The sequence below is a fragment of the Sturnira hondurensis genome, unplaced genomic scaffold (genome assembly GCF_014824575.4).
Source record: "Sturnira hondurensis isolate 20B ecotype Veracruz unplaced genomic scaffold, ASM1482457v3 Scaffold0008860, whole genome shotgun sequence".
NCBI classification, from domain to species: domain Eukaryota; kingdom Metazoa; phylum Chordata; class Mammalia; order Chiroptera; family Phyllostomidae; genus Sturnira; species Sturnira hondurensis.
In genome coordinates this window covers 708,026-735,459 of record NW_028081491.1, presented here as the reverse complement: position 1 = coordinate 735,459, position 27,434 = coordinate 708,026, and the positions used below count along the sequence as shown (strand labels likewise).

General features: G+C 39.8%; 1 protein-coding gene and 1 pseudogene across 1 annotated transcript; both read right to left on the bottom strand.

The window, feature by feature from the left end:
- Nucleotides 1-41: 41 nt before the first annotated feature.
- Nucleotides 42-25,240, bottom strand: ZNF367 (zinc finger protein 367). The gene is made up of 5 exons (XM_037056193.1): nucleotides 24,230-25,240; nucleotides 9,116-9,266; nucleotides 6,764-6,883; nucleotides 5,358-5,496; nucleotides 42-2,595 (listed from the first exon to the last, which is right to left on the bottom strand). The coding sequence occupies exons 1-5, from the start codon at nucleotides 24,629-24,631 to the stop codon at nucleotides 2,373-2,375; spliced, it is 1,035 nt and encodes a 344-aa protein (XP_036912088.1). The 5' UTR covers nucleotides 24,632-25,240; the 3' UTR covers nucleotides 42-2,372.
- LOC118993684 (protein S100-A10-like) lies at nucleotides 19,350-23,762 on the bottom strand (annotated as a pseudogene).
- Nucleotides 25,241-27,434: the final 2,194 nt, after the last annotated feature.

Here is a 27,434-nt window from a genome sequence, read left to right as displayed (position 1 = left end):
GAAAACAAATGATAAACAGTTCAATAAGGAACATGTACTTTAAACTGTAAGTTAAAATAAAATTTTATTCAAAGCATCTTTTAAAATTACAGCATATTTATTTTTATGCTGTTAACTCTGCCAAACTACAACTTAGCCATATGAAGCATAAAACACTTCAAAATCTGAATGTAAACCATTTCAAAAACAAAAAGCAGTCTTCACACACCTTACATTTGAAATGCCAATGTATTTTGTCCAAGTACATAGCTTATATCAAAAAGAACATTTTAAATATTTCTATAGTAAATAGTTGTAATAATTTCTTAAAATTTTCAATTATACAAGTAAAAAATGTCTGTGAATATAACTATTATAGTTAACAAAAGCTGACCAGAGAAATAAAAACCATACTTTTGAAGGTCTTAAATTTTATTATTTTTGAATTGACAAGTATTTGTATTTTTTAAATTCTTACTGCCTTTCCTTATGTAATTTCATTAAATGTTTAATTTCCTAAGACTAGTAAGTGTTGCGTGCTTATAGTTCATTTAAGTCATACTTGAGAGGGAAAATCTAGAGAAAATGTTGAAACCTAAACCAAGAAAATTCAATGCTATAGTCTCTCACTGTGCTTGTAAGTGCTCCAAGTTAAAATTCTATATATCAGATTACAAACAAAATTCTTAGACCATTACAAATATAAATTTTCTTATTACAAAAACATCTTTCAAGATTTGTAATTCACTGTACTGAGGATTACATTTGTAAAGTATGTCCTCATCATGCGCATTATTTGTTACTATCATCTTTCAAACTTCCGCTCCTTTTCAAGACATTTACATGCCTCCCCTTCCCCATTGCTACATATGGAAACTGTGTCACTGTAACTCACTGGGATTTGGGGAGAAAGAAGCCTACATTTTAGATAATGTTTAAACTACATATGTAGGCTACTACTTCAATTCAAAAAAGAAAAAAAAGGCGCTGAAGAGCCCATGTTTCCCTCTATTATTCTGAGGTTTACTCCAATTAAGCAATCCATTAAAAATTACCATGTTATGTATGCTATTTAGTTCCTGGTTAAAAAAAAGCTAAAATGATGGATATTTATACCTACATAAAGGAGGTGAACTGCTTAGCTCTTGATTTTTATGTTCATGCTTCAGTACATAAAGTGGTGTTTAAAAACTTCATCTATTTGGAAAAAATGGTTTAAAACCATCACACAAGTTAACACACGTGCAGTTAATTAAAACTATTCCAGAAACCTACTTATTTGAGTAGCTAATACTTTCTGCAGTGTTTAACTGACAGCTAAATTTAGTGAGCACAAACTAGCTTGGCATGTTATTCTGAAAAGCAGGGTAGCTTTATGCACTGAAAATATAAATAGGAGGCTTTCATTTGCTAATAATTCTAAACAAGCAGTACAATTAAAATTTAGTGTTTGTTAACAAAAGATTTAAAACAGTTCACTACAAAACAACCCTGTAGATGTCCATTTTATTAATAACAATCCAAGTGTCAAATCTCATTACAGGGCTCATGTTTAAAAAAAAGAAAAGAAAGAGAGAAAGAAAGAAAGCAATTACCAAGTTTACCTAGACTTTGCAAGATTAATCATTCAATTTCAGCAAATGAGAAATATGAAATGTGCAAAAGTTTCCTAGTTAACAAGAGACAGATGACAAGTGCTTTTCAAACCTAACCATCATAGTATATATAAAGCCTCGTAAAGATAGAATAAGACTGATTTTACTCCAATTTTGAAAATTCTGAACCATTATGCATCTTACCAAGATCCTCAGATATCTATTTTTCCTCCAAAGTCCGTAACTTAGGATATCTTCCAAAATAGTCAGTTCTCCACTTCCCTAGTATTGTTAGTCACACTATTTTGCAATTTAAAAATATACATCTCACATACACCTTATATTTTCTTGCCTACTTCAGTGTTTACAGTATTGTTAAACATACTAATATACATTGTTAAAAATGATCTTATAAATAATCTATCTTAACCTTCTTTGGCTACATGTTCCATTCTGTTTTTTAATAAAAGTGTCTTATTCAAAAAGTGCTTCCTGTGAGAACTGCTTCCAATGAATGCATCAAACTTGCAAAATCTAGCTTCCCACAATATGTAGTTTCCTACCCTGTACTAGAGGTCCCATATTTACAAAATATTTTAAACTTTACAACAACCCATTACCATATTTTAAAAAGTGCAATTCTCTATCACCCCATATTCTGAGGCAATGACATTCTTCATGAATTTCTACAGAATAGCAGCCTATGATAAGCAAATAAGGTGCTTAGCTTATGCCCAGGGATCTACGTTTGGTACGCTGGGCGGTACTTCTGTACAGTGGAAAAGTCAAGTGTGCAGGCTACTGGCGCAGTGGCGCCCCCGTCAGGTTGGCGAGCTCTATGAGAGCAAGGGCTCCATGCAGGCGCTCCCGTTGCTCCTGCAGCCTGCGCTGGGCGCCACTCTTCTCGTCATCCTCCTCATCAGACTGAAGGTATTCCAGAGGGTCCTGCTGCTCCTGATCAGCCTTTGGGGCAAGTTTTCCTTTCAAAGTTGGGGTACGCTGCTCCCTTGTTTCCCAATACCTATAGGAAATGCATCCGCATTAATTAAATGGTATACTCGACATTGTCAAATGTTTATTTAAAAAAAATTCTTTACCATGGTATTAAATATGTTTCAACTTAAAAAGTTATAAAGTGATTTCACATATATATTACATATCTTTCTCATTACAGAGGAAAAAAATTCAAGTTCAAGAGAGATTTTCTCAGATTTCCAAAATCAAAAACTGGCAGTGCTGGGTCTCATACTCAACCCTCTAATCACGTGTTTCTGCCATTAAAATATAGCTGCCTTAAAGGTCATATGTAAAATGCACTGAAGTATAGAAACAGTAGGACAAATATCCATTAGAAACCTATTTATCCTATCCAGAGTTAACTATGAGAAACTTTAAACTCACAAAATACGCCTTACAGATTAATCTGTAACACAGAGCTTATTCAAAAATTTAAGAGCACCACCATTATTCTATTTCATGGCCAACTTGTAATTCATAAGAGAAAATGCAAATGTTCCACCTTTTTTGGTAACTAAAGAAATGCATATTTAATGACAGTATCATTATATCTAAAACTGTCCATACAAAGACTTGCATATTAATATTCATAGTAACTTTCTTTTTAATAGCCAAAAATAACCCAATGCCCACCAACAGATGAATGAATAAAAAACAAGTTGAGGTATATCTGTACAAGGGATTACTACTCGGGGATAAAAGGGAATGAACTATTGATAAAGTCAACAACGTGGATCAGTCTCAAAATAATTACATTGAGTGCAAAAAGCCAGACAACCAGGGAGTGCGTACTGTATGGCTTCACTTGTATAAAACTCTAGAAAATGCAAACTAGTTTATAGTGACAGAAAGCAGACCAGTTGTTTGGGGAGGAGGAGGGAAAGAAGGACTGGGAATGAGGAATTACAAAGGGGCCTGAGGAAACTGTTGAAGTGATGGATATGTTCACTATCTTGATGGTGGTGACGATTTCACAGATATGCACATATGTCCAAATGTATCAAATTGTACACTTTAAATGTGTACAATTTATTGTATGTCAATTATATCTCAGTCAAGCTGTTTATAAAATTAGATACAAAAAATGTACAAATACTAGATTTCAGGAACTTCACACTACTTATACTGGAGAAGTTTTAGCAATACTCAGAGGTATAAAAAAGAAATGTAAATAGTTCATTTTGACTTGAAGGACGGCTAGAAAAGGAGACTGGCAAAAAGTAAGTTTGGCCAGGTCCGCAGGCACCCAGTAATGAAGATCTTTGAGTACTATAACATGGGTTTAGGCTTCATGTTGAGGGTCACATTAGCATTTCAGAAAGATCCCTCTGGCAGCAGCATGGAGATTGAATTGAAAGAGACACAGCAGCTGAATCTGAGAGCTGTTGAGGTAGATTCCAAGTTACTCACTGAGTTAACGGGAAAGGATAGAAACAAGGATGACCAACAAGTTCCTGGCTTGGACAAAATTAGAGATAATAATGGGGCAGTGGAGGCCAGCCAGGAGGAGGAAGAAAGAGGTACAAAGTGTTATAGTAAGCAAGACAGATATAATCCCTACCTTTGTAGACTTTACAGTCCAGCGGGGAAGACAGACAGACACTGAATGAATGAATACTATATGATGAAGGTTTTGAAAGGGAAAATATGATGTTAGAAAAGTATCTACTAATTCATTTTAACCTTATTGGTTTTGGGGGTTGGTAGGTTAGGGAAGAATGGACTGAAGTGATATTTAACCTGAGTAAGAAATGAAGAATGAGCCCTGGCTGGTGTAGGGCTCAGTGGATTGAGTGCGGGCCTGTGAACCAGAGGATCATGGTTCGATTCCCAGTCAGGGCACATGCCTGGGTTGCAGGCCAGTTCCCAGTGGGGAACACACGAGAGGCAACCATACATTGGTATTCTTTCCCTCTCTCCTTCCCTTCCCTTCTAAAGATAAACAAAATCTTAAAAAAAAAAAAAAAAAAAGAAATGAAGAATGAGCCAAGTGGCTAAATGAGGAGGGAAGGGAACACATTCTGCAGAGACAGCAAGGAGCACAAAGGCCCAGAGACCATAGGGAAAATGGTACTAAGGAACCAGGAGACCAGATGGCTGGAGACAGTTGCATTACTAGAAAAAGGCAGAGCTCCACCAGCACGCTCAGGGCTTCCAGACCTTATCCCAAGTGTAGAAGAAGCTGATGAAGCTCAAGAGTGGCACAATTAGCAGCTAGTGGTTTATATAAGAGAGATGACTTTAAATCAAAATATCCTTAGAGAAGTTTTTTAATACTGCCTCCTCCCACCTGTTGCCTTTTAAAAAAAATTTAAACTGGGTGCTTTTTGGAACTTCAGAAGAATATCTCTCAATATATATCTATATCCATACATATCTGTATATATAGATACATAGGGCTCTATGGAGATAGATAGCTCTATAATAATCAGCACATATTTAATTCTAGTATAAGAAAATATAGAGGGGTTACACTAACAAATGAAATATGTATAAAACATTCTTTTAAAATGGGGAAAACTTGCTTTTAAAATAAATTGTGGTCTGGGCACTCAAGACTAATATCATATAGAAGTTTTTATCACACACAGATCCTGGTAACAGTAACAATTCTGTGGCTTAAGTAAATAAAGCACCATTTCAAGTTATTTTATTTTATAAAATGTGTGTAAAAGCTACTTATTTTAAAAGAGAGAGCTGTAAAGTCCCCAGCATCAGCCCACATACTGGGTGGTATTCTGCAGTGGACTCTAGGAAGAGCCTTACTTTGCCAACCACTCGGCAGCGGCCTGGTTGTCCACAGTCTGGTGTTTACTGAGAGCATCAGTGGGCTCCTCCCGCTTCAGCCTGGCATAAGGGTGCTTCGGACAGTGGCGGTTTGCATGGGTGAATCTGCTAAGGCAGCCTTCAAAACACAGAGGGAAACACTCATCAGAATCTGGACATCCAGCACACACGGAAAATGTTCAGTTTTGCTGATAATAAAAATAGATAAATTAAGATGATGAGATTTAACATTCTATAAATTAGAGGGGAATAAAAAACCCTAAGCACAGTATTTTATCAATGCTAGTGAGGGGGATGGGATGGTGGTTCTTTCAACTCTTGTCATCACATTATAAATGCAGTCAACCCCATTGGAAGTGATTCATTGGCATGAGTCATAAAAATGTTCAAACCCTCAGACCCTGGAATTCTATTCTCGAATCTATCAGAAGACAACATCCCAAAAGATAAATAAAGCTTTCAGTAGGAAAACACGACCCTCAGCTTTGTTAGTAACAAACACATTTTTAAAACAAATTAAATATTCAATATTCAACAATGAGGCAATCATTGTGTACAGCTGACCCTTGAACAATGTGGGGATTAGGGGCAAATATCCAGATATAGCCAGTATATGCTTAAACAAATTCACTAGATGAAAAAGCTTGTAAACATTTGTAACAACTGACAATAATCGAGAAAACCATAGAGCTACAGAACAAAATGGTATTTAATTTCAATTATAACTGCATGAGAATGTGCACAAGAAAAATATCCTAAGAAACTGTGATAAGAGATTAAGAAAATCGCTTAGGTAATAAGAAATTACTAATAGTGGCAGTGTTAAGATGGTAAAACTTCCCCCTTCACTGAAAATGTAGACAATAATATGCTTACTTCAATTTAATAGTTAAAAGGGTTAAATCCAAACTAAAAGCCTATTTCTAAAGGCTGTAGATTTTTCTACTGCCTACAACTGCATATAGTATTTTAAATTACCTTTTAAGATTTTCACCTAAAAAGAATACTTATTTTAAAAAATCAATCTGTTCCCAGATATTGAGTATGGTGTTTTCTAAAATCTTTTTTAAAAGATTTTACTTATTTATTTTTAGAAAAAGGGGAAGGAAGGGAGAAAGAGAGGAAGAGAAACACAGATGTGTGAGAGAAACATTGATTGTTGTCTCGCATGCCCCCAGCTGGGGGCCCCGCCTGCAAACCAGGCATGTGCCCTCACTGGGAAGCCAATGAGCAACCTTTTGATTTACAAGACAATACCCAACCCACTGAGCCACAATAGTTAGTTCTAAAATCTTTAGCAAAAAACCCTCCCAAAAATTCAAGCAAAAGATATTTTAACAAACTCACAACTAGTTATTACATAAACTTAACTTCTAACATCATACCATTTTCTGAACAAACAAAAGGTTTCTCTCCGGTGTGAAGACGCTGATGCGTTTTGAGCTGTCCACTTTGAACAAAGGCTTTGCCACAGTCTGGATAGTCACACAGGTAGGGTCTCTCACCTAAGTAGACAGATGTTATACATTATGTCTGAGACAATAAGGCGAGAAGAAGAAGGGCCAGGTGGAGAATATCAACCTTTATATAGATCATGACTTTAAACAGCAATAAAACTCATAAACCTCTACAGAGCTGCAAAGTGAACATGCCAAAGATAGCCCTTCCCTGATATCAAGCAACTATCCACTTGGAAACACAGTATTTTTCTCAGGCCTTGAACTTTTAGGTATCCAGGTTCAAATCCTTAAAGTTGTCATCTTCAGCTGATCCCATAGTTTTTCTCCTCATAATCCAAATCACAAACTCTTGCTGGTTCTTTAAAGTTTCTCCCATTCCTACTTCCCACTGCAACTTCCCCTGGCTGACTGGAAGCTCCTCCACCTAGAACAAACCCTGGCTAACCCCCTAGTCAATCCACCTGCACAACACTTCAAAAGCAGCTGGCACATAACTCTTAGAGGGATCAAGCAAAAAAGAAAAAGAACTCACACACACGGACAACAGCATAGTGACTGTGGCGGAAGAGGGTCAGGGGGCTAAATGGTAATGGGAAAAATACAGTAAGAAATGAACTTTAAAAAAACTAAAAGGAAGAGAAAGAGGTGATAACCATAAAAATAGCAGAAAAAATAGGGGACTAGAGTTAAAAATCCAAGGTCTACACCAGCAGCGCCCAAGAGAAACGAAGTGTAAACCACTTCTAGCAGCCACATTTAAAAAGGAAAGGAAAGTGGGTGAAATTAATTTTTTGTAAAGATTTTAATGATTTATTTTCTTAGAGAGAGAAGGGAAAGGGGAGAGAAAGAAAGGGAGAGAAACACCAACAGTGAAATCGTCAGCTGCCTTTGGCGCCACCCCACCCAGGGGCCTGGCCCACAACCCAGGCACGAGCCATGACTGGGAATCAAATCAGTGACCTTTCGGTTCACAGGCCAGTGCACAGCCCACTGAGCTACAGCAGCCAGGGCTGGGTGAAATTAATTCTTATAATACATTTTATTTAACCCAATATATCTAAAATATTATATTTCAGATATTGTATAGATATGTATTTTAGATATATAATCAATATAAAAATTATTAAGGACATCATTCACTCTTTTTCAATACTAAGTGTATTTTACACATATTGTGCATCTCAACTTAGACTAGGCACATTTCAAGTGCTCAAGAGCCCATGTGCTACCATAATGGCCAGCACTGCTCCAGACTTCAGGCTGTGCGAGGTTATAAGGCAGTTGTATTTGGTTTTTGGTACCTCAGCTTCCTCATCTGTAAATTATTAGATACCATGATTAGAACCATAAGCCTCTTTCTGAGGCCAACTTTCTCTGTGGAAGAATGACTCTCTCTATTATTTATCTGTTCACTTTCTATATGGTATTTTAAACACGAGTCTAATTTCTCTACACAAATAAAGATGTATGATGGTCTTGAAATAGCTACCTACAAATACATTTAATTCTGAAAAGTTATACTTCACTTTCGTCTTAGTGGCTAAGTGAAACACTCTCATGGCACACTGGAGGCTCTGGAAATTTTACTAAAAACGTGACAATTACTATTTTAGTATATGACTGACAAATCAGTTTAAACAATTATACAGACAAGGGCATATCAAGTAAAATTCAGATAGGCAGAAAGATAGAACTAAATTTAGTAGTAAGATTTCTATGATTACTAGATTAATTAGCCTGTAACTTTAGAAGTCATATGGTTCAGAAAGCTATCCCTCTCCACCAAAAAAGAAACTGACTTACTTGTAACACAGTTTCCTCTCTCTGTTGCCCTTCGGCTAATAGTTCCTGCTACAGATATAATTAACTAGAGGAATTCTACTTGAGGCTGGAGTTTTTGCAAGAGTAGCCTCCTGCCATAGACGGTGCCTCCCCTAACCTTGAAGGATGGGAAATATGCACAAAGTAATGACTGTTTCTCAAAGATTCACAGAAGTCTCCAAAACTGGACTCAAATCAGCAGGGGTGAGGGTGAGGGTGAGGATCCTGAGGATCCACAGACCAACCAGGAAGGAAGGGATTGAGAAAATTCACATTTTTGTATCCAAACAAAAGGGATCCAACCCTTTCAAGACCTGTCTAGAGCGCTCACCCACCCCTTGCCTCCCCCCTTCCAATCCCAGATTGTTTGGGGGTTGGGGTAAGTTACCCAAACATCAAATCAGCTTTCTGTTAGGTATTATTTTTGACTTTCTCTAAAAAATTTGCACAAATTACCTGTATGAGTCCTTTTGTGAGCCTGGAGCGATTTCTCCCGTGGAAACACCCTATTACAGATGTTACAACGAATTCTGCTGGACGAATGCTCTCCTTCATTTATTAAATCCCGGACAGTATCTGCTCTGGGTCTACCACGTCGAATACCATCCTGTTAACAGTATGTATAGACATTAATAGAGTTCTTGGACTCCACTCATTAAAGCAAAATATCATAATAAATAATTTTTAAAAATCTTTCTTGAGGACATCACCAAAAAAATGGCAGAGTAGTTTCAAGGACCCATCCCTCCATAGATCACTGAAAAATCAAGCTGTTACAATCAACTTTGTTACAACTCCAAAAAATGGAGATTCACAGTAACTCTGTGAACAATGAATTAAGGAAAAAGCAACTAAAAATGGCAGGAAAGCTTTGCACAGTTTTTTACTTGCCCTTGCCCCTCTTCCCTACTATAAGCTGCTACACAGAAGTAGCTCTTGGAGACAGCAGCTTTCATTCTCAGCGTGGGAACCTAGTCCCTGGTTCCTGAGAGAGCAGAGCAGATCTTACCATGAAAGAACTGTGTCCGTTTGACTTGACTCGGGGCTACCTGAAGAGCTGAAGCAATGTGCTTGTCTTTGTTTTGCCTAACTTAGAACTCTCAGGGTGGAAAAGCTGCTACACAGAAGCTCACTGTTCAAAACCCTTATAAGGCAAAGGGCAACTTGCTGCCACCTGGGGCAATAGAATTCAACTGAGGCAAAGAAATATGCCAAGAGCCTGGGAGGAAAAACTGGACTAGAGTTTCTTTGGGAAATTATGGCACTGAAAAGTGCCCATGAATCCTAAAGACAAATATTTAGAAAGCCACACACTTGACCAGGGCGGGGAGCATGCTCAGAAAAGACCGGAAAAGACACTAAGCTTCCACCTTTAGCTGATCAGAGACTCAGCACAAGTAGGAAATTAAGGCTAAGGCAGAGTTATAAATACTGTGGCTAAGCAGTAAAAAAAGAGATGTAGTACAGAGCCATTCTGCAAAAATTAGAAGTTTTTTCCCCTTTCTTTTTTGGCTCCAGGCATTCAGGGAGATCTCTCTCAAAACATGAGCTGACCAGACTTTAGATAAAGAAACATATTTTGAACAACAAAATAGAGTTTACAAAAATAGTCTAGAAAAGTTGTCAAACAAATACAATCCACAGCACACAATAAAATCAAGTTCTGAGAACCTGATTTCCAGAATTACCACATTATAATATTCAAAATATCCAGTTTTCAAGAAAATATTATAAAACGTGCAAAGAAACGAAATTATGGTCCATACAAAGGAAAAATTAATAGAAACAGATAATGGTGTTACTAGACAGAGTTTAAAAGGACAAAGAATAACAGAAAATCAGAAGAACACGGTTTCAACAAACAGAGCATATCAATAAAAAACTGAAAATTAAAAAATATAATAGAAATACTGGAGCTAAAACAAACAACAGCTAAAATAAAATTTTTCTCTACAGAGTTTTAATGGCAAATTTGAAAGGACAAGAAGAAAGAATCAATAAATTTAAAGGTAAGTCAACTTAAATTATCCAGCTGGAGAAAATAATTAACATAGCCCTAAGACACCTGTAGAACATCATGTGTTTTAGTCTTCAGGCTATAACAAAACACCATAGTCTGAGTAACTTATAAACACCAGAAATTAATTTCTCACAGTTCTAGAATCTGGGAAGTCCAATAATATCATGGTGCCAGCACAATCCCATAAGGGCCCTCTTCCTGGTTCATAGCCAGTGCCTTCTCACTGTGTCCTCACGTGGCAGAAGGGGAAAGGGATTTCTCCGGACTCTCTTTGATAAGAGTTCTCATGACCTAAGTATCTCCCAAAGAACCTCCTTACACCATCATCTTTGCAGGTCAGAATCTGAACACACAAATGTGTGGGGGAGGGGACACAAACACTGAGATGAAGTATACCAACACACACATAATTGGAGACCCAGAGGCAAGAAAGAATGGGGCAAAAAGAATATTCAAAGATATAATGGCTGCAACCTTCTCAAATTTGTAAGACAAAACTCTAAACATCCAAGAAGCTTAATGAACTTTATTAAGAGTAAACAGAGAGCCCCGGCTGGCGTGGCTCAGTGGATTGGGTGCAGGCCTGTGAGCCACACGATCGTGGTTCAATTCCCAGTCAGGGCACATGCCTAGGTTGCAGGCCAGTTCCCAGCAGGGAACTCACGAGAGGCAACCATGAATTGATGTTTCTCTCCTTCTCTCCTTCCCTTCCCCTCTAAAGATAAATAAATTTTAAAAAAAGAATAAACAGAGAGATACACACTAAGACACAATAAATCAAACTATCAAAACAGACATAGAGAGACTCTTGAAAGCAGCATGAGAGAAGCAGTTCATCATATACATGGAGTCCACAGATAAGATTAATAGCTGATTTCCCAGGAGAAACCATAGAATGCAGTGGGATGAAAAAACAGAAGTCAACCAATCCTATATTCAACAGAAGTTTCCTTCAAAAACAATGAAACTAGCCCTGGCTGGTGTGGCTTAGTTGGTGGGAGCATTGAACCATAACCAAAGGGTTGCTCATTCAATTCCTGGTCAGGGCATAACAATCGTAGGTCCACAAGCCAATTGATGTTTTTCTCTCACACAAATGTTTGTCTCTCTGTGTTTCTCTTCCTCTCTCTCTAAAAGCAATGAAACAAAATGTCCTTGGGTGAGGATAAAAATAAAAACCAAGAATAAAAAATAAAGGCCTGGCTGGCGTAGCTCAGTGGAGTGAGCGCGGGCCTGCGAACCAGACGTTCGCGGTTCAATTCCCAGTCAGGGCACATGCCTGGGTTGCAGGCTAACTACCAGCAGGGGATGCACAAAAGGCAACCATACATTGATGTTTCTCTCCCTCTCTCCTTCCCCTCTAAAGATAAATAAATAAATAAAATCTTTAAAAAAAAGAATAAAAAATAAAGGAATTAAGCATTCCTACACAAACAAACGCTGGATGTGTTCATTGCTAGGATATGTTCACCTGCCCTCCAATAAATCTAAAGTTCTTCAGGCAGAAATTAAAGGACATTAGACAATAACTCAAAACTAGAAAAAGAAATAAAGAACACCAGTAAAGAATCAGAATTATTGTGTTTTGGCTTGTACCTCCTCTTTTCTTTCCTATAATTTAAAATTCAAATGCTGGTTGAGAGACTTCCAGCCAAGATGGAGGAATAGGTAGACACTGTGCCTCCTTGCACAACCAAATTTAAGGACAACAAAGATTTTGAAACAAAAACACAACCAGAAGAGACAAAAAATTGAACGGTAAGGACATCTGACAACGAACCATTCATCCAGACCAGTAAGAGGGGAGGAGTCGGCCAGTGGAGAGGGGTCGAGGCAAAAAAAGTGGTGGTTGGCAGACCCAGGTGTGAGGAGGAAAGAAACAAACCCAGTGAGGTGCACAAGGCGGCTGGCTGACCGTGGTCACACATTTGCGCGCAGATAAACCAGGCCAAAAAAGGGTAGTGAGACAGACCATTCAACCCAGGGCCCCAGTGACAAGAAATAAAGCCTAAAAGCACCAACTGAAAACACTTATGGGGGTTGAGGTGCCAGTAGATGTGGGAGCCCGCCAGGCCGCAGGGGACCAAGGACAGAGCCCCCACTGTGAAAATGGTGGCGGGACTTGGTTTCTGGTCCCTGGAGCCGGCGGGTATCTTGACATCTTCCGGACCTTCTCCTTCTCAGCCTTGAAGGAAAGAACAAGATCTTGGCATATGTGTCATGTTCCAAGAAAGTGATAGTCATGAGGACACTGCTATCTTTGGGCTCATGTTCTCAGGATATGAGAACATCTTGCCCTCTTGATAGCCTTCGGGAGTGTACAAACTTTTGTAAAACAGCATTGTTCTCAGGCCACTGCAGTTCTGCATATAAGCCAGCAGTTCCTTGAATAAATTTGCCATTTGCCAGCAGAGCTCATGGTCCTCTCCATTCTTTAAGTCCCTCGCCTCACCTCGCGACCACCCTTGCTGCCGCAGGCGGCGGCAAGTAGAGACTCCCAGCCTCACAGGAGTTTGTTGGAGAGACCCACAGGGTCCTGGAGGGTGCATAAGCCCACACACCCAGGAACCAGCACCAGAAGGTCCCAATTTGCAAGCAGCAAAGGGAACCGAAATCCCAGAGAGAGCAGAACAAACACCATTGCCTCTCTCTGACCCCACCCCCACATACAGCATCACAACCCAGTGACCTGGGTTGCCCTGCCCTGGTGAATACTTAAGGCTCCGCCCCTCATACATAACAGGTGCAAACAGACCAAAACATTATGGCTCAAGAACAGCTCAAAGCCCCAGAGCCAATAATTCTAAGTGACCAAGAGATAGCCAATCTATCAGATGCACAGTTCACAACACTGGTGATCAGGATGCTCACAGAACTAGTTGATTTTGGTCGCAAATTAGATGAAAGAGTGAAGGCTACACTAAGTGCAATGAAGGAAAATGCACAGGGAACCAAAAGTGATGGAAAGAAACTGGGACTTAAAATCAATGGAGTAGACCGGAAGGAAGAAAGAAACAACCAAACAGAAAAGAAGGAAGAAACAAGAATTCAAATAAATGAGGAGAGGCTTAGGAACCTCCAGGACATCGTTAAACGTTCCAACATCCAAATTATAGGGGTACCACAAGGGGAAGAGGAACAGCCACAAGTGGAAAACTTATTTGAACAAATAATAAAGGAAAACTTCCCCAATCTGGCAAAGGAAATAGACTTCCAGGAAATCCAGGAAGCTCAGAGTCCCAAAGAAGGTGGACCCAAGGAGGAACACACCAAGGCACATCATAATTACATTAGCCAAAACCAAAATGAAGGAGAGAATCCTAGAAGCAGCAAGGGATAAGGGAACAGTCACCTACAAAGGAGTTCCCATCAGACCGTCAGCTGATTTCTCAAGAGAGACCTTACAGGCAAAAAGGGACTGGAAAGAAGTATTCCAAGTCATGAAATCCAAAGACCTACAGCCAAGATTGCTTTATCCAGCAAAGCTTTCATTTAGAATGAAAGGACAGATAAAGTGCTTCTCAGAGAAGATCAAATTCAAGGAGTTCATCATCACCAAGCCCTTATTATATGAAATGTTAAAGGGACTTATCTAAGAAAAAGAAGATAAAAAATATGAACAGTGAAAGGACAGCAAACTCACAGTTATTAACAACCACACCTAAAACAAAAGCAAACTAAGGACAGATAGATCGGGAGCAGAAACAGAGAAATGGAAATCACATGGAGGGGTAGCAACAGGGGAGTGGGAGGAGGACAGAGGGGGAGAAGGTACAGAAAGAAAATAAGCAGCATAGACGGTGGGGAGAAAATAGAGGGAGGGCAAGAGTAGTGTGGGGAATGTAGAAGCTAAAGAACTCCTGACCCATGGACATGAATTAAAGGCCGGGAATGTGGGTGGGAGGGGAGTACAGAGTGGAGGGAAATGAAGGGGGGGGTAATGGGACAACTGTAATGGCATAATCAATAAAATATATTTAAAAAAGAAAATAAAATTCAAATGCTACATGTATTAAAAATTATAAATCGGCATTAATGGGAACACAATATAAGATGTAACTGTGATGACCATAAAAGGGGAAGGTACAGAGCTGTGTAGGAAGAGTTTTTGTATACTATGGAAGCTAAGATTGCATTAATGAAAATGGTATGTTACAAAAAATAAACAGTTAAACAAAAAGAAGGTAGTAATGGAGGAACTGAGAAACAAAATAGGTATATGACATATAGAAAACAAAAAACAAAATGGCAGAAATAAATTCTTCCATATCGACAATGACTTTGAATGTAAATAGACTAAATTCTCCAATTCAGAGGCAGAGATTAGCAGAACAGATTAAAAAATGCCCCAACAATATATCATCTATAACAGACTCACTTTTATTTTTATTTTTTAAATTTATTTAATTATTGTTCAAGTACAGTTTTCTGTCTTTTACTCCCATCCCAGCCCACCCCACCACAGACTCACTTTTAGATCCAAAAACACAAATTGGTTAAAAGTGAAAGAATAGAAAAAGATCATTATAAATACATACCTAACAAGAGAGTCCCCAAACTATATGAAGAAAAAGTAGCAGAAATGAAGGGAGAAAAGAGACAGTTCAAAATTAGGTGGAGACTCACTTTCAACTAATGGACAACTACATAGGTCAACAAAGATATGGAAGATTTAAACAACCCTATAAACTGACTTGACCTAACAGACATATACTGAACATTCCGCACAAAAACAGCAAAATATACATTTTTCTCTAGTCCACATGGAACTTTTCCCAGGATAGACCATATGTCAGGCAACAAAGCATGTATCAATAATTCTTTAAAATATTTATTTTATTTCTTTTTAAAGATTTTATTTATTTATTTTTAGAGGGGAAGGGAGGAAGAAAGAGAGGAAGAGAAACATCAATGTGTGGTTGCCTCTTGAGTCCCCACTACTGGGGACCTGGCCCACAACCCAGGCATGTGCCCTGACTGGGAATCAAACTGGTCATCCTTTGGTTTGCAGTCTGGTGCTCAATCCACTGAGCCACACCAACCAGGGTAATAAATTTTTAAAAACTGAAATCATCCGAAGTATCCTCTCTGACACATATGTAATGAAACTATAAATCTATAACAGAAGGATAAACTGGAAAATTCACAAATATTGGATATTGGACAACACGTTCTTAAACAGCCAATAGATAAAAAAAAATCACAAGGGAAATCAGAAAATACTTTGACATGAATAAAAACAAAAACACAATCTCAAAACGTGTGGGATACAGTTCTTGAATTAGAAACCTTAATATAAGACAGCAATTACTACCTGAAATGATCTACAGATTCAATGCAATCACTATCAAAATTCCCAAGGCCTTTTTTGCAGAAATAGAAAAAGCAATCCTCAGCTCATATGGAAGTGCAAGAGATTCCAATAGACAAAACAAGACTGACACTTCCCTATCGCAAACTTACCACAAAGCAAGAGCAATCAAGATAGTGTGATGTTTGCATAAGGAAAGGCATATAGACCAATACAATAGAGCTGAAAGTCAAGAAATAAACCCCTATGTACAGCCAATTAATTTTCAACAAGGGTGCCAAAAACACTCAATGAAGAAAGAATGGTCTCGTCAACAGATGGTTCTAAAATAACTAATTTCTACATGTAAAAGAGTGAAGATGGACCCCTCCCTACCTCACACCATATTTAAAAAATTAACTCAAAGTGTATCATATATCAAACTGTCAAAGCAAAAACTATAAAACTGTTAAAAACAAAGCAGGGATAAATCTTCATACTTTATAATTGGCAATGCATTCTCAGATATGGTATCAAAAGCACGGACAAAAAAGGAAAATGGAAGATAATATTTGCACTATTATCCTAATATATCTACTAAGGGTCTAGCATCTAGCACATATAAAGAACTCTTACAACTCAACAACAAAGACAACCCAACTAAAATATGAGTGAATTTGTATACACATTTCTCCATAGTAGTTATACAACATGAATGGTCAGCAAACCATTGAAAGATGCTCATCATTAGTCATTAGAGAAATGCAAATCAAAACTACAATGAGCAAAGTGGAGCTCAGTCAATCGATCGCAGGCCTGCAAACCAAAGGGTTTGCAGTCAGGGCACATGCCTGGGCTGTGAGCCAGGTCCCCAGTTGGGGGCATGTGAGGGGCAACCACACATTGAAGTTTCCCTCTCTCCCTCCCTTCCTGTCTTTAAAAAATTTAAAAAACTATAATGAGGTCAATTATACCTCAATAAATCTCAAAGAAAAAGAATTTAATTTAAAAACCACAGTGAGATACTACTCTACACCAAATTATATATTTTTAAAAAGGAAGGAGAAAATTTAAAGTGTTTTTGGTAAGGATGTAAAGAAATTAGAAACTTCATACATTGCTGAGAGGAATATAAAGGGTTCAATCATTGGCAAACTTTAACAGTGTGGTACAATGTACATATACATGTATAATGGACTGTTATTAAGCCATAGAAATGATACATGCTACAAGGAATTTCAGAAACAGTATGCTAAGTGAAGAAAGCCAGAAACTAAAGGCTATCTATTGTATCATTCCATGTAATGAAGTGTCCAAAATAGGTAAGTCCATAGAGACAGAAAAAAGATTGGCATTTTCCAGAGACTAACTGTAGCAGGGAATAGTGAGTGACAACTTAACAGATACAGGGCTTCCTTTTAGGATGATGAAAATGTTTTTGGAACTTGATATAGGTGATGGATACATAACATTGTGAATTACTAAATATCACTTAACTACACTTTAAAATGGTTAATTTTGTTATATGAATTTCAGCTCAATTAAAAACAATTAAGGAAATCTGAATAACTATGGGCTTTACTTACTAATAATGTATCAATTCTGTTCATTAATTTAACAAATGTACCATACTAATGTTAAGATGTTAGCAATAGGGTAAACTGGATATATGGTTTATGGGAACTCTGCACCATCTTAACATTTCTGTAATCTAAAACTTATCTAAAATAAAATATATACATCTAACATTGAGATTGAAAAGCTCAATCTCAACATATGAGTTAACTTATAGAAATCATTTAAAAAATTTTTTAAATTTGATTCTAGAGAAAGAGGAATGGAAAGAAACATCGATTCATTGTTCCACTTATTTACAAATTCATTGCTTGAGCCTTATATGTGCCTTGACCAGGGATCAAATCTGCAACCTTGGCATATTGGGATGATGCTCTAACCAACTGGGCTACCTGTCCAGGGCCAAAAAATTTCTTAGATATTAAAATCTATTTCTACAACAGCCAAGATGTGGAAGCAGTCTAAATGTCCACCATCAGATGAATGGGTAAAGAAAATATGGTACATACAATACATGAAATATTCAGCCTTAAAAAAGAAGACAATCCTGCCATGTGTTACATGGATGAAACTTGACTGACATTATGCTCATGGAAATAAGCCGGTCACAAAAAGACAAATACTACATGATTCCACTTATATGAAGTAGTTAAAGTAGTCAAACTCTTAAAAACAGAAAGTAGAAGGATGGTTTCCAGGAGTTGTGGGCAAAGAGAAAAGAGGAAGAAGGAGTTCAGTGAGTACAGTTCTAGTTTTGCAAGATGAGTAAGTCCAAGAGATCTATTGCACAACAATATGCAGTTAATACTAAAAAATGGCTTAAAAGGTAAATTTTATGGGGGGTTTTGGTCACAACTGGTAAAAAACAAAAAGGAATATGCGAATGCCCTGTGGAAGGTTATAATATTGTAAAAATATTCACCGCCCCTCTCTCGCTGTGGGCACCCATAAGGCCAACATGGCCACATAACTTGCTTTGGCCACTAAAATATAAGTGGAAATTACAAGTATGACTTCTGAGCAAAAGCTTCAGAAGGCTACCATATGGTTCTTGAGTTTCCATTTATAATGAAGTTCAGAATAGGCAAGATCCTAACTGGAACTTGACATATATGTTTAAGGTCAAATTAGCAAATCAATTTGGCAATTATTGATGGTTATCAGACATTTTTGTTTTCACCTCCTTTATTCCTTGGCTGTGATCCTCAGGAACTACATTTAGCTCTAGTCTTTCTTGATAAAATTGTTCTAGTCTTTCTTGATAAAATTGTTCAGTATCAGCAAAGAGGGACCTAACCATGAATAAAATTAGACCATTCACTGCCATCATTTATTGAGCTACAATAATTGTAAAGATTGTTGCCAGCTTTGGTCATATCATGAATAATTTTTAAATAGTTTTTAAAATGCTAAGCAAATATACATCTATGATCTATAAAAATAGGTGATTCTGTTAATGAAATCAGGTTAATTAAAAACCTTACTGATATACAACTCTGCCATGAAAGAATTTTTTTCCTAATATTAATATTTTTAAATATATAACATATTGTTGATTATTACAATTTTACTTATCTTTTTAAGAACTAAAAATAAAATGTGTTTATTGAGGGCAAAAGCATGCAAGCAATATAAAAATCAAAAGCTTATCTGGCTTTTTAAAAAAATTAATCTTTATTATATTTTTCCCCATTACCATTTAGTCCCCTTATACCCTCCACTAATCTGACTTTAATTGGGTTTTCTTTCTCTTGTCAAATGGGGGTGGAATTTTATTTGTACATTTTCTAAGGGTCCTAATCTGCTCATGAAATCCTTACACAGAGGGAAGCTGTGGGGAAGACGGTCCTTAAGTGACACATTGGGAAAACTCTTATCAGGGCAAAAGAAGCACTCAGTGCTGCCGCCTTCTTTCCCATTTGCTCCGTGGGTACCACAAAATAGTCACTGCACATTAGGTGAGCCCAGCAATCAGTGAAAAGAAGCTCTGGAAGCTCACTCTGCCATCTCTGCACTAGTCCAGGGCCACAGGGTGTTTTTGATTTTCCAAAATCCAGAGAACAACTTTTTCATGAGTATTCTCAGGTCCTCCTTTGTTAAGGAGCCTTTATCCCCAGCCAGTTTGTAAAATGTTTCAATCGTGGTTTTCATGGCACGTTCCATTTGAGATGGCACCTCAGTGAGGTCTTGGCCAGAGGCACGGCAGGATCAGTAGGCTAGCTGGGATATGCAGCCAACTATTACAATTTTAAATAATGACTAATTAATTAATACAAAAAATTTAAGATTACTCATTAATATTGTGTTTCTGGTAAAAAATAAGCATGTTCAGTAGGGAGGAAGATATATTTAAAAAGTTAACCATTTGGCTGCTTCACAGCAATTCTAAGCTCTTGTTTCATGCACAAACCACACATTTACATTTACCAGATGAAAAATGGAAAGCTAAACAATATAACATCTTAGCCATGTACAAGTAAGGCTTCACTAAGTGCATTCTTTGAACTAAGAAAATTATGCAAGACAAGTAAGTAATCATCTAATGCCTTAACTCAATGAATAAAGAGCATCTTTTAACTGTATATATAAAAAGTAAGTAGACTTAAAAAGGACTATTTTCATTTTGGCCTTAAAAAGGTACATTTTCACAATAAAAAGGTACATTTTGACAATACAGTCTCACCAGCAACCAAATATATCTGTAGCATGAGAGAGAAATCTTGTTGAGACTGCTTGATTTGCAAGAAAAATTTTACAAATTCTAATACACCTCACTGGTATTATGTGGCAACTGCTGCAAGATATGTGGCAACTGCTACTATAAAGCTATATGATTAAACTACCCAAACTATATGCGTATCTCAGTAAACTTCACTTTTTAAATTGAATTTCAGTATCTCCAGAAGTAGCTTAGTGATTTTGAAAGTGTTTTCTAAACAATTTCATGATAAATGTTTTGAGTTCTCAATGTCAGTAACTAACTTTAAAATATTTTTTTGCCCTGACTGGGAATCAAACCGCGATCGTCTGGTTTGCAGGCCCAAGCTCAATCCACTGAGCTACACCAGCCAGGGCCCAGAGGCAACTGATCTTTCTTCTCTCTCCCTCCTTCCCTTACTCCCTCCTTTCCTCTCTCTCTCTCTCTCTCTCTCTCTCCCTCTCCCTCTCCCTCTGTCTCCAACATCAGTGAAAATATCTTCAGGTAAGGATTTTTTTTTAATCGGGGCTATTCTCAAACCACTTGGCATAATATACACATTTGCCTAGGCTTTAGAAAAAGTTATACTCAAACTTGGTATTCTTGTGATTACTAAAAAAAAAACTAAAAGTCCTCAACACATTTTCATACAAAGTAAAATTCAAAATAAAGTACTCAGACACAACCTAGAAGGAAAAGAAAAATAGGACTCACTGGGAGGCATAGGTACATTGGTAATTGAGAAAATATAATTTATCATATTTCCTGTTTTAAAGTCAGATTTAGATCTAAATTTCCTATGGCTCCCATAGCTGTACCCTACCTAACTCTATTCCCCACCTTGACCTATCTGCAAAACTTTCCAAGTCTTAATTTAAATTACTGCCTGTACCCTCATAAAAGCATCTCTATTGAGACGTAGATAGGTGTAAATAATATGTGGTAAGTCTACTTGCATTAGCTTAATATTAAAAACACAATAAACACCTAAAGGCAATTCACACATGATATACATAAGACCAATCTCACGTAGGGATTAAGAGCAAGGGCTCTGGAAGATTCCAATCAGTTCTACCACTTATCATTATGGTAACTACACTTAATCTTGGGGCCTCTGCTCTAATTCCTCCTTCATCAGGTAAACAAGGTAAATTAGGAAAGGAATTAAAAACACTCAATGCAGAGCCTGGCAGGTCAATAAATGGTGGCTCCTATGTTAACATGTTATGTTTACATAGTAATTACTCTGTACTCATCAGCTATTTGTAAGACTATTGGCAGTCTAGAAGGTCAAAGTGTTCATGTGATAGAAAAGGGAAGGGAGGACAGGCAGCTGGCAGGTCCTGAAGAGTGAATGGTATCTGAGGCTAAGCACAGAGAAGCCAAACCGCACAGGTCCCACAGTAGAGAAGTAACCTCATGGACACAAGACGGGGAGGCCTGAAATATCCTATGGCAGAGGAAAATTAGACCTGTTACCTTACCTCCCCAAATTCTACAGGAAAAGATCTAATGCTGATGATATGTAATTATACCCGAAAAAGTGCTAAGCAATCTTGCAATCAGGAGCCAGAATAAGTAGGTATATGATGGATATTCTCCCAACAGGCAGGGGAGATAGTGTTGGACAGGAACAAACAATAGAGCAACCAGAAGCTGATAAGCAGTGTGTAGGACTCAGACACCTCCCTTGGGAGCAACAGCAACAAATAGACAGCAAGTGAACACAAATGTTATTCTCAAACCCACAGCTGTTGCTGCTTCTAACATACACACTGAGAAGGGGTAGAGGGATGCATGTTACTGGTATTAGCTTTAATGCAAACTTGTCTCCCATTTTCCCAAAAAGTGAGCAGGTTCAGTCAGGACCATTAACCCATGCTGCACCTGGAAATAAAGAACTACAAACACTTTCAGGAAGCAAACAGGGAACTAGGACTCCCTGCTTTTAGTCTAGAGGGTACTAATCACAAATCCAATTAGGTAACTTCCTTAAATAAAGGCATATTCTAAATTCACTTGGGCCCCACCTCCTCCCAACCCTGAAAGATTGTCAAGCTAAATGAGTGAATTTTTGAAGCTGTATTTAGACTACTTCATTGATAAGATGACAAATTAGAACCAATTCCTCTGATAATTTATCAAAGTTACAATATGAAAAATCGTGAGGAGGAAAAAAGTGAAATATAAAACAGCCTTTTCACTTTTACATGTTCTTCATAATTCCTGGTATATTTTACCCCTGAAAAGAGGTGAACAATGTGGAAATAAAATTCAAACCTATGCACTGTGCAAGCAACTTTCATAAAAGGCTTGTATGAAAATAAGTCTGTCAAGATAAAAAGGACATACCTGCAGATTTCATTTATCTGTGATAATATTGTCTTGGATAACCCCCAATTAGATTTAGTTATAATTAATAATAAACCCAACATAGTCCACAAATATTTGTGTATGTACGCCTTTATGTTGTTCAACTATATAATCTGTTTTATTTATTTTACTTATTTATTTTTAGAGGGGGGGGAGAGGAAACAGGATCCCTACTGGGGACCTGGCCCTTCAACTCAGGTCTGTGCGGACTGGGAATCAAACCAGCAACCCTTTGGTTCACAGGCCAGTGCTCAATCCACTGAGCCACACCAGCCAGGGCTCTAATACGTGTGTGTTTTTTTAAAAGGCCTGAAAAAAGAAAAATACCTAAGATACCTATCCATCTTACTACAGGCTACTTGGAGATCAGCACTATTATGAACATTTCTACTGATAGATCGTTCAAATTTTTAGTTAAGTGCAGCTTCAAGAGATGAAGTGCGTCAAAGCACATAGATTTATTAACTTGATAGTTCTTTAATAACAATGACATTAGTAACAGAAAGTGTATCAATTCCCTCCGGGCTCAAACAACAGTTTCAGCGTCTTTGCTACTACGTGTAAAACAATCAAACTTATTTCAATTTATAAATACAGTATTTGCCAATACAGATGCACTTACCCACTAGGTAATTTACTTGTTTTATCTTTGGCAAACTGCTTATTTTATATAGCCAGTTAACAAATAGAACCTGAATAGTAACCGTATATTAGCACAATTCAATCATTATATCACTATTTACTGAGCACCTTTATTCAACATGTACAGTGTGGAAGGTATTAAAGTAAAATACTCTTTATATCTGCAGAGAAGCACCCCAAACACATGCTTCAGGACTAGCCACAGAAATTCAACCACAGTCTCGGCTCTCCCACTACCTAGCTGTGTGACCTTGGAGAGGTCCTTTCACCAATCTCTAAACCTTAATTGCCTAATCTGTAAAATTGTAGGTTTCACGCAGGTAATCGCATCCTTCCCAGCTCTAAACAGTCTAAGAGTAAAATCAATGAAAGGTTAGAGACCATGCCACAGTACTCTTTCAGCACTGAGCAAAGAAGTACGCCGGATAAACAGGGAAGGCCTAACTTCCACTCCTGAAGATTCCTCGAACTCCCTTCTCACTCTTCGGTTATCTCTGCAAAGCATCTTTAGCGGGTTCAGGTATCTACAGAGATGGAGCACAAACTGCGCAGCCCCCTCTCTTCCAGCACCCTAAGTAAACAACTCCAGCCACTTCCCCTCTTCCCGGGCCAGCGAAGACCCACTGGTTTGCTCAGCGCCCTGTAAGGAGGGTTGCCCGCCTCCTCAGCTACCCCAGACTGAGGTCCGTCCACAGCACCACAGGACCGCGCGCCTCGAGTCCGCCTCACGGGTCCTCCCGCCCTTCCCAAACCCGCATCACGTGGCCACCGCCTTGCCCCGCCCCTACACAGGGCCCGTTTTTTGGCGCGCGGCAGTGACGTCAAGGCCCTGTCACCCGCCCCCGACCCGCCTTGGCCCCAGCTACTCTACGTTTTAAACTCGGCCCCGCCCCGCCTGCCGTGTCCCGGGCGCCGCCGGTTCCCGGACTGCGCCGTTAACCGTCCGGCTGCCCCGTGCCCCGCCCCACTAACCTTAAGGTGGCTGCTGTCTGGGCTGCTGGCTTCCTCCTCGTCCTCACCCCCGGAGGCGGTGGGAGGGGGCGCGCCCCTGCTCCGAAGCCCCGGGTGTTGAGGGGCGGCGGTGGGCAGGGTGGCCGAGGCGGTAGCCCCCGCGGCCCCAGGGCTTAGCGTCACATTATGCGCATTCTCGCCCCAGCGCCACGGGTACACCATAAAGTCGCTGAAGCCAGGACTAGTGGGGATAAGTGGCGGGGGCGGCTCCGGCTCCCCTCCGCCGCCGCACGTGGCCTTGATCGGGGTCGTTCTGATGACCGACACCAGCACCCGCTTCGGGGAGTCGTGGCAGAAGATGACCGGCGGCGGCGGTGGCTGCGGCGGGTTTTCCGCCATCGACGTTTCCACGCCCCGAATCATCGTCCTGCCCCGATCCACAATCCCGCTGGCCGCACTCCCTGAGCCCAGATCTGGCCCTTTGCTCCGCTCGCCTGCTCTACTCTTAGACGCTGGCTCTCAGTCCCGCCGGCTCATGGCAAGCGGACGTTTCCTGGAATCCTCCTGTACGGCGGCCAGCGAAGGAACAGAGCAGCTAAGCGGCCACCGGGTGGTCAGTGCTGGACTCCAAACCCGAGTCAAGCCCGTCTTCTGCTCTTTGTACGCTCCAACGCAGGCTTCAGCGAAGGGAAGCAGCTGGTGGCCTGGCTTGAGGTGACAGGAAAGCAGAACTCACGCCTCTGAACCCCTGAAAATAACAACCTGCCTCTGCGGTCCCCACTCCGACTTTTCCCGCGTTACATTTCGCGCCTGGGCGGAACCAATCATCGCAAGGCCCCTGCCCGCTGGCCGCAGCAGCGAGTGACAGATCACGCGAACCAATAGCCGGGCCTGCACTTCTTTCTTAGCAGAGTGAGGCGGAGCCGGGGCAGCGCGCGGGTTCTTTCTGGAGAGCCATTGGCCGCCACTCTTGTATTTTTTTCTGCCTGGATGGCCAACTGCGTTCGAAAAATCTGGGGGAGCGCGCGACATACCACTTGTCCAGGCACCCGACAGGGAGCCCCTCCCTCTCCGTTTCTAGGCTCGGGGTTGTAGGGGCGGAGGCGCGAAGAGATGGGAGGAACTGGGACTGGACGAAAGAGAGTTGCTGATTGGGCAAGAATCGGCGAGGGGGCGGAGCTAGGGAGATTGTGGGCTGGTGAGAGTGCGCGCCCTCCCCCCTCCTCTGCCTGTGGCTGTTGGGCTGCGGTTCCGCGCGCCGATAGTTTAAAGGGCTGAGGGCCGCACCCCTGGTACTCGGCTATGACTACGCTACCGCTACCGCTCTGTGGATCCGAAATCCTTCCCACTGCATAAGTTTTCAGTAGGCTCTTAGAGGTGTCCAGTTTCTTATCGGTTTCCGTCAACCCAGCTGTTGAACTCGCTGTGAATTGACCCTGTCCATGCTCCCCGATTCCCTCCAATCCCAGGCGCGTAGGTGGGCAAGGGTACGGACCATCGCCATCCTGGGCCTTGGTGTTCCATCTTTGTAGAATGGGATAGTTAAAGAAGTAGTCTCCGAGGTCCTCGTGAGCTTCTCACGGTGAGGAGGAGACACGAACTCAGGCGTATGTCCCCTCTCACACCCAGGACCGATGCCTCAAAGTCGCGCCGAGGATCCATGCTGCCCCGCCAGCAGTTCCCCCCCGAATCCTGGAACCTCTTCATCCCCGCGTCCGGATTATCGTGAAGCTCCGGGCTTCCCCACCACATTCCCGTAAATCCAGACTCCCCTCTCTGCCCTCTCTCGCTTCAGGACCCCAACCCAAACCAGAGGAATACTGGACAATCTTGGGAGTTCGAGCCTGATACTCAGCCAGGGAAGGCCAGCACGGGGCTCTGAAGCACCACAGAGCAGATGAGGCAAAAATGCAATGTCCAGCCTCGTGTTCACTGCAATAGGAAGGAAGTGTCTGGTTTGTTTTTGGCTGTACTGCCAGAGCCTAGCCTGACTCATGGTAGGCCTTCAAAAAATATTTGTTGAATGAATGGATGAAGTGAATGAATACCCAGTAGTTAGGGGTTAGAATTGGTAATTAAATTAGAACAGGCCAGATTGCTCTAGCTCTCACACTCTTTCCTTCACATTCACTCAGACACACACACAGACAAATATGCAGCTATGCCTAAGTTAATTTAGCCACAGTTGTTTAAAAACATTCTACTGATATGAACAACTTCTAAGATACATTTTTAAGTGACAAAAAGGAAAACGTAAAATAGTAACATGAGTCAAACATGATTTGACTTATGTTTTTTTTAAAAAGGCAGAGGGTGTGCAGAGTGGAGGGGAATGAAGGAGGGAAATGGGACAACTGTAATAGCATAATTAATAAAATATATTTAAAAAAAAGAAAAATCAGGCAGGGAAAGATAAATTTTTTAAAAACATTTTTTAAAAAGCCCTGGCTGGTGTGGCTCAGTGGATGGGGTGCAGGCCTGCAAACCAAAGAATCACTGGTTCGATTCCCAGTCAGGGCACATGCCTGGGTTGTGGCCCAGGTCCCCAGTGGCCGGCAGGCAAGAGGCAAGCATGCACTACTGTTTTTCTTCCTCTCTTTCTCCCTCCTTTCCCCTCTCTGAAAATAAATAAATTTTTTAAAAAACATTTTAAGGCAGGGAAAGACTTTTTTAAATATTTTATTTATTTATCTTTAGAGGGGAAGGGAAGGAGAGAGGAAGAGAGACATCAATGTATGGTTGCTTCTCGTGCATCCCCTGCTGCAACCCAGGCATGTGCCCTGACTGGGAATCGAACCGCGATAGTCTGGTTCACAGGCCCGAGCTCAATCCACTAAGCTACACCAGCCAGGGCAAGACTATATATTTTTACTTTCAGATGTACAGAATATCTCAAGCAAGGTATCCAAGAAAATGATGCATCCATTGACTCCAGGAAGGAGAATTAATTATGTTGCTGGGAAACAAATGGAAAGATTCAAAAGATACAACATAAAACTCTTTGTATCTTTTGAACATTGAACCAAGTGACAGTATCTTTTCAATAAATAAAATAGTATATAGCTAACATTTCCTGGAGGCCTATTATAATAATATCTACAAATATACATATATAATAAAATGAATGGATGCCTCACTCACATTCTGCTATCAACAATTTTGTGAGGCAAATATTATTCTCATTTCATAGATGAAAATACCTGAGACTTATCCAACATCACATAAC

Coding starts and splice junctions, on each gene's coding strand:
- ZNF367 (XM_037056193.1), bottom strand. CDS start 24,631: ATGATTCGGGGCGTGGAAACGTCGATGGCGGAAAACCCGCCGCAGCCA. Junction 6,884..9,115: donor TCACAAAAGGACTCATACAG/GTAATTTGTGCA, acceptor CTGTCTACTTAG/GTGAGAGACCCTACCTGTGT. Junction 2,596..5,357: donor GCTGCCGAGTGGTTGGCAAA/GTAAGGCTCTTC, acceptor CATTTCCTATAG/GTATTGGGAAACAAGGGAGC.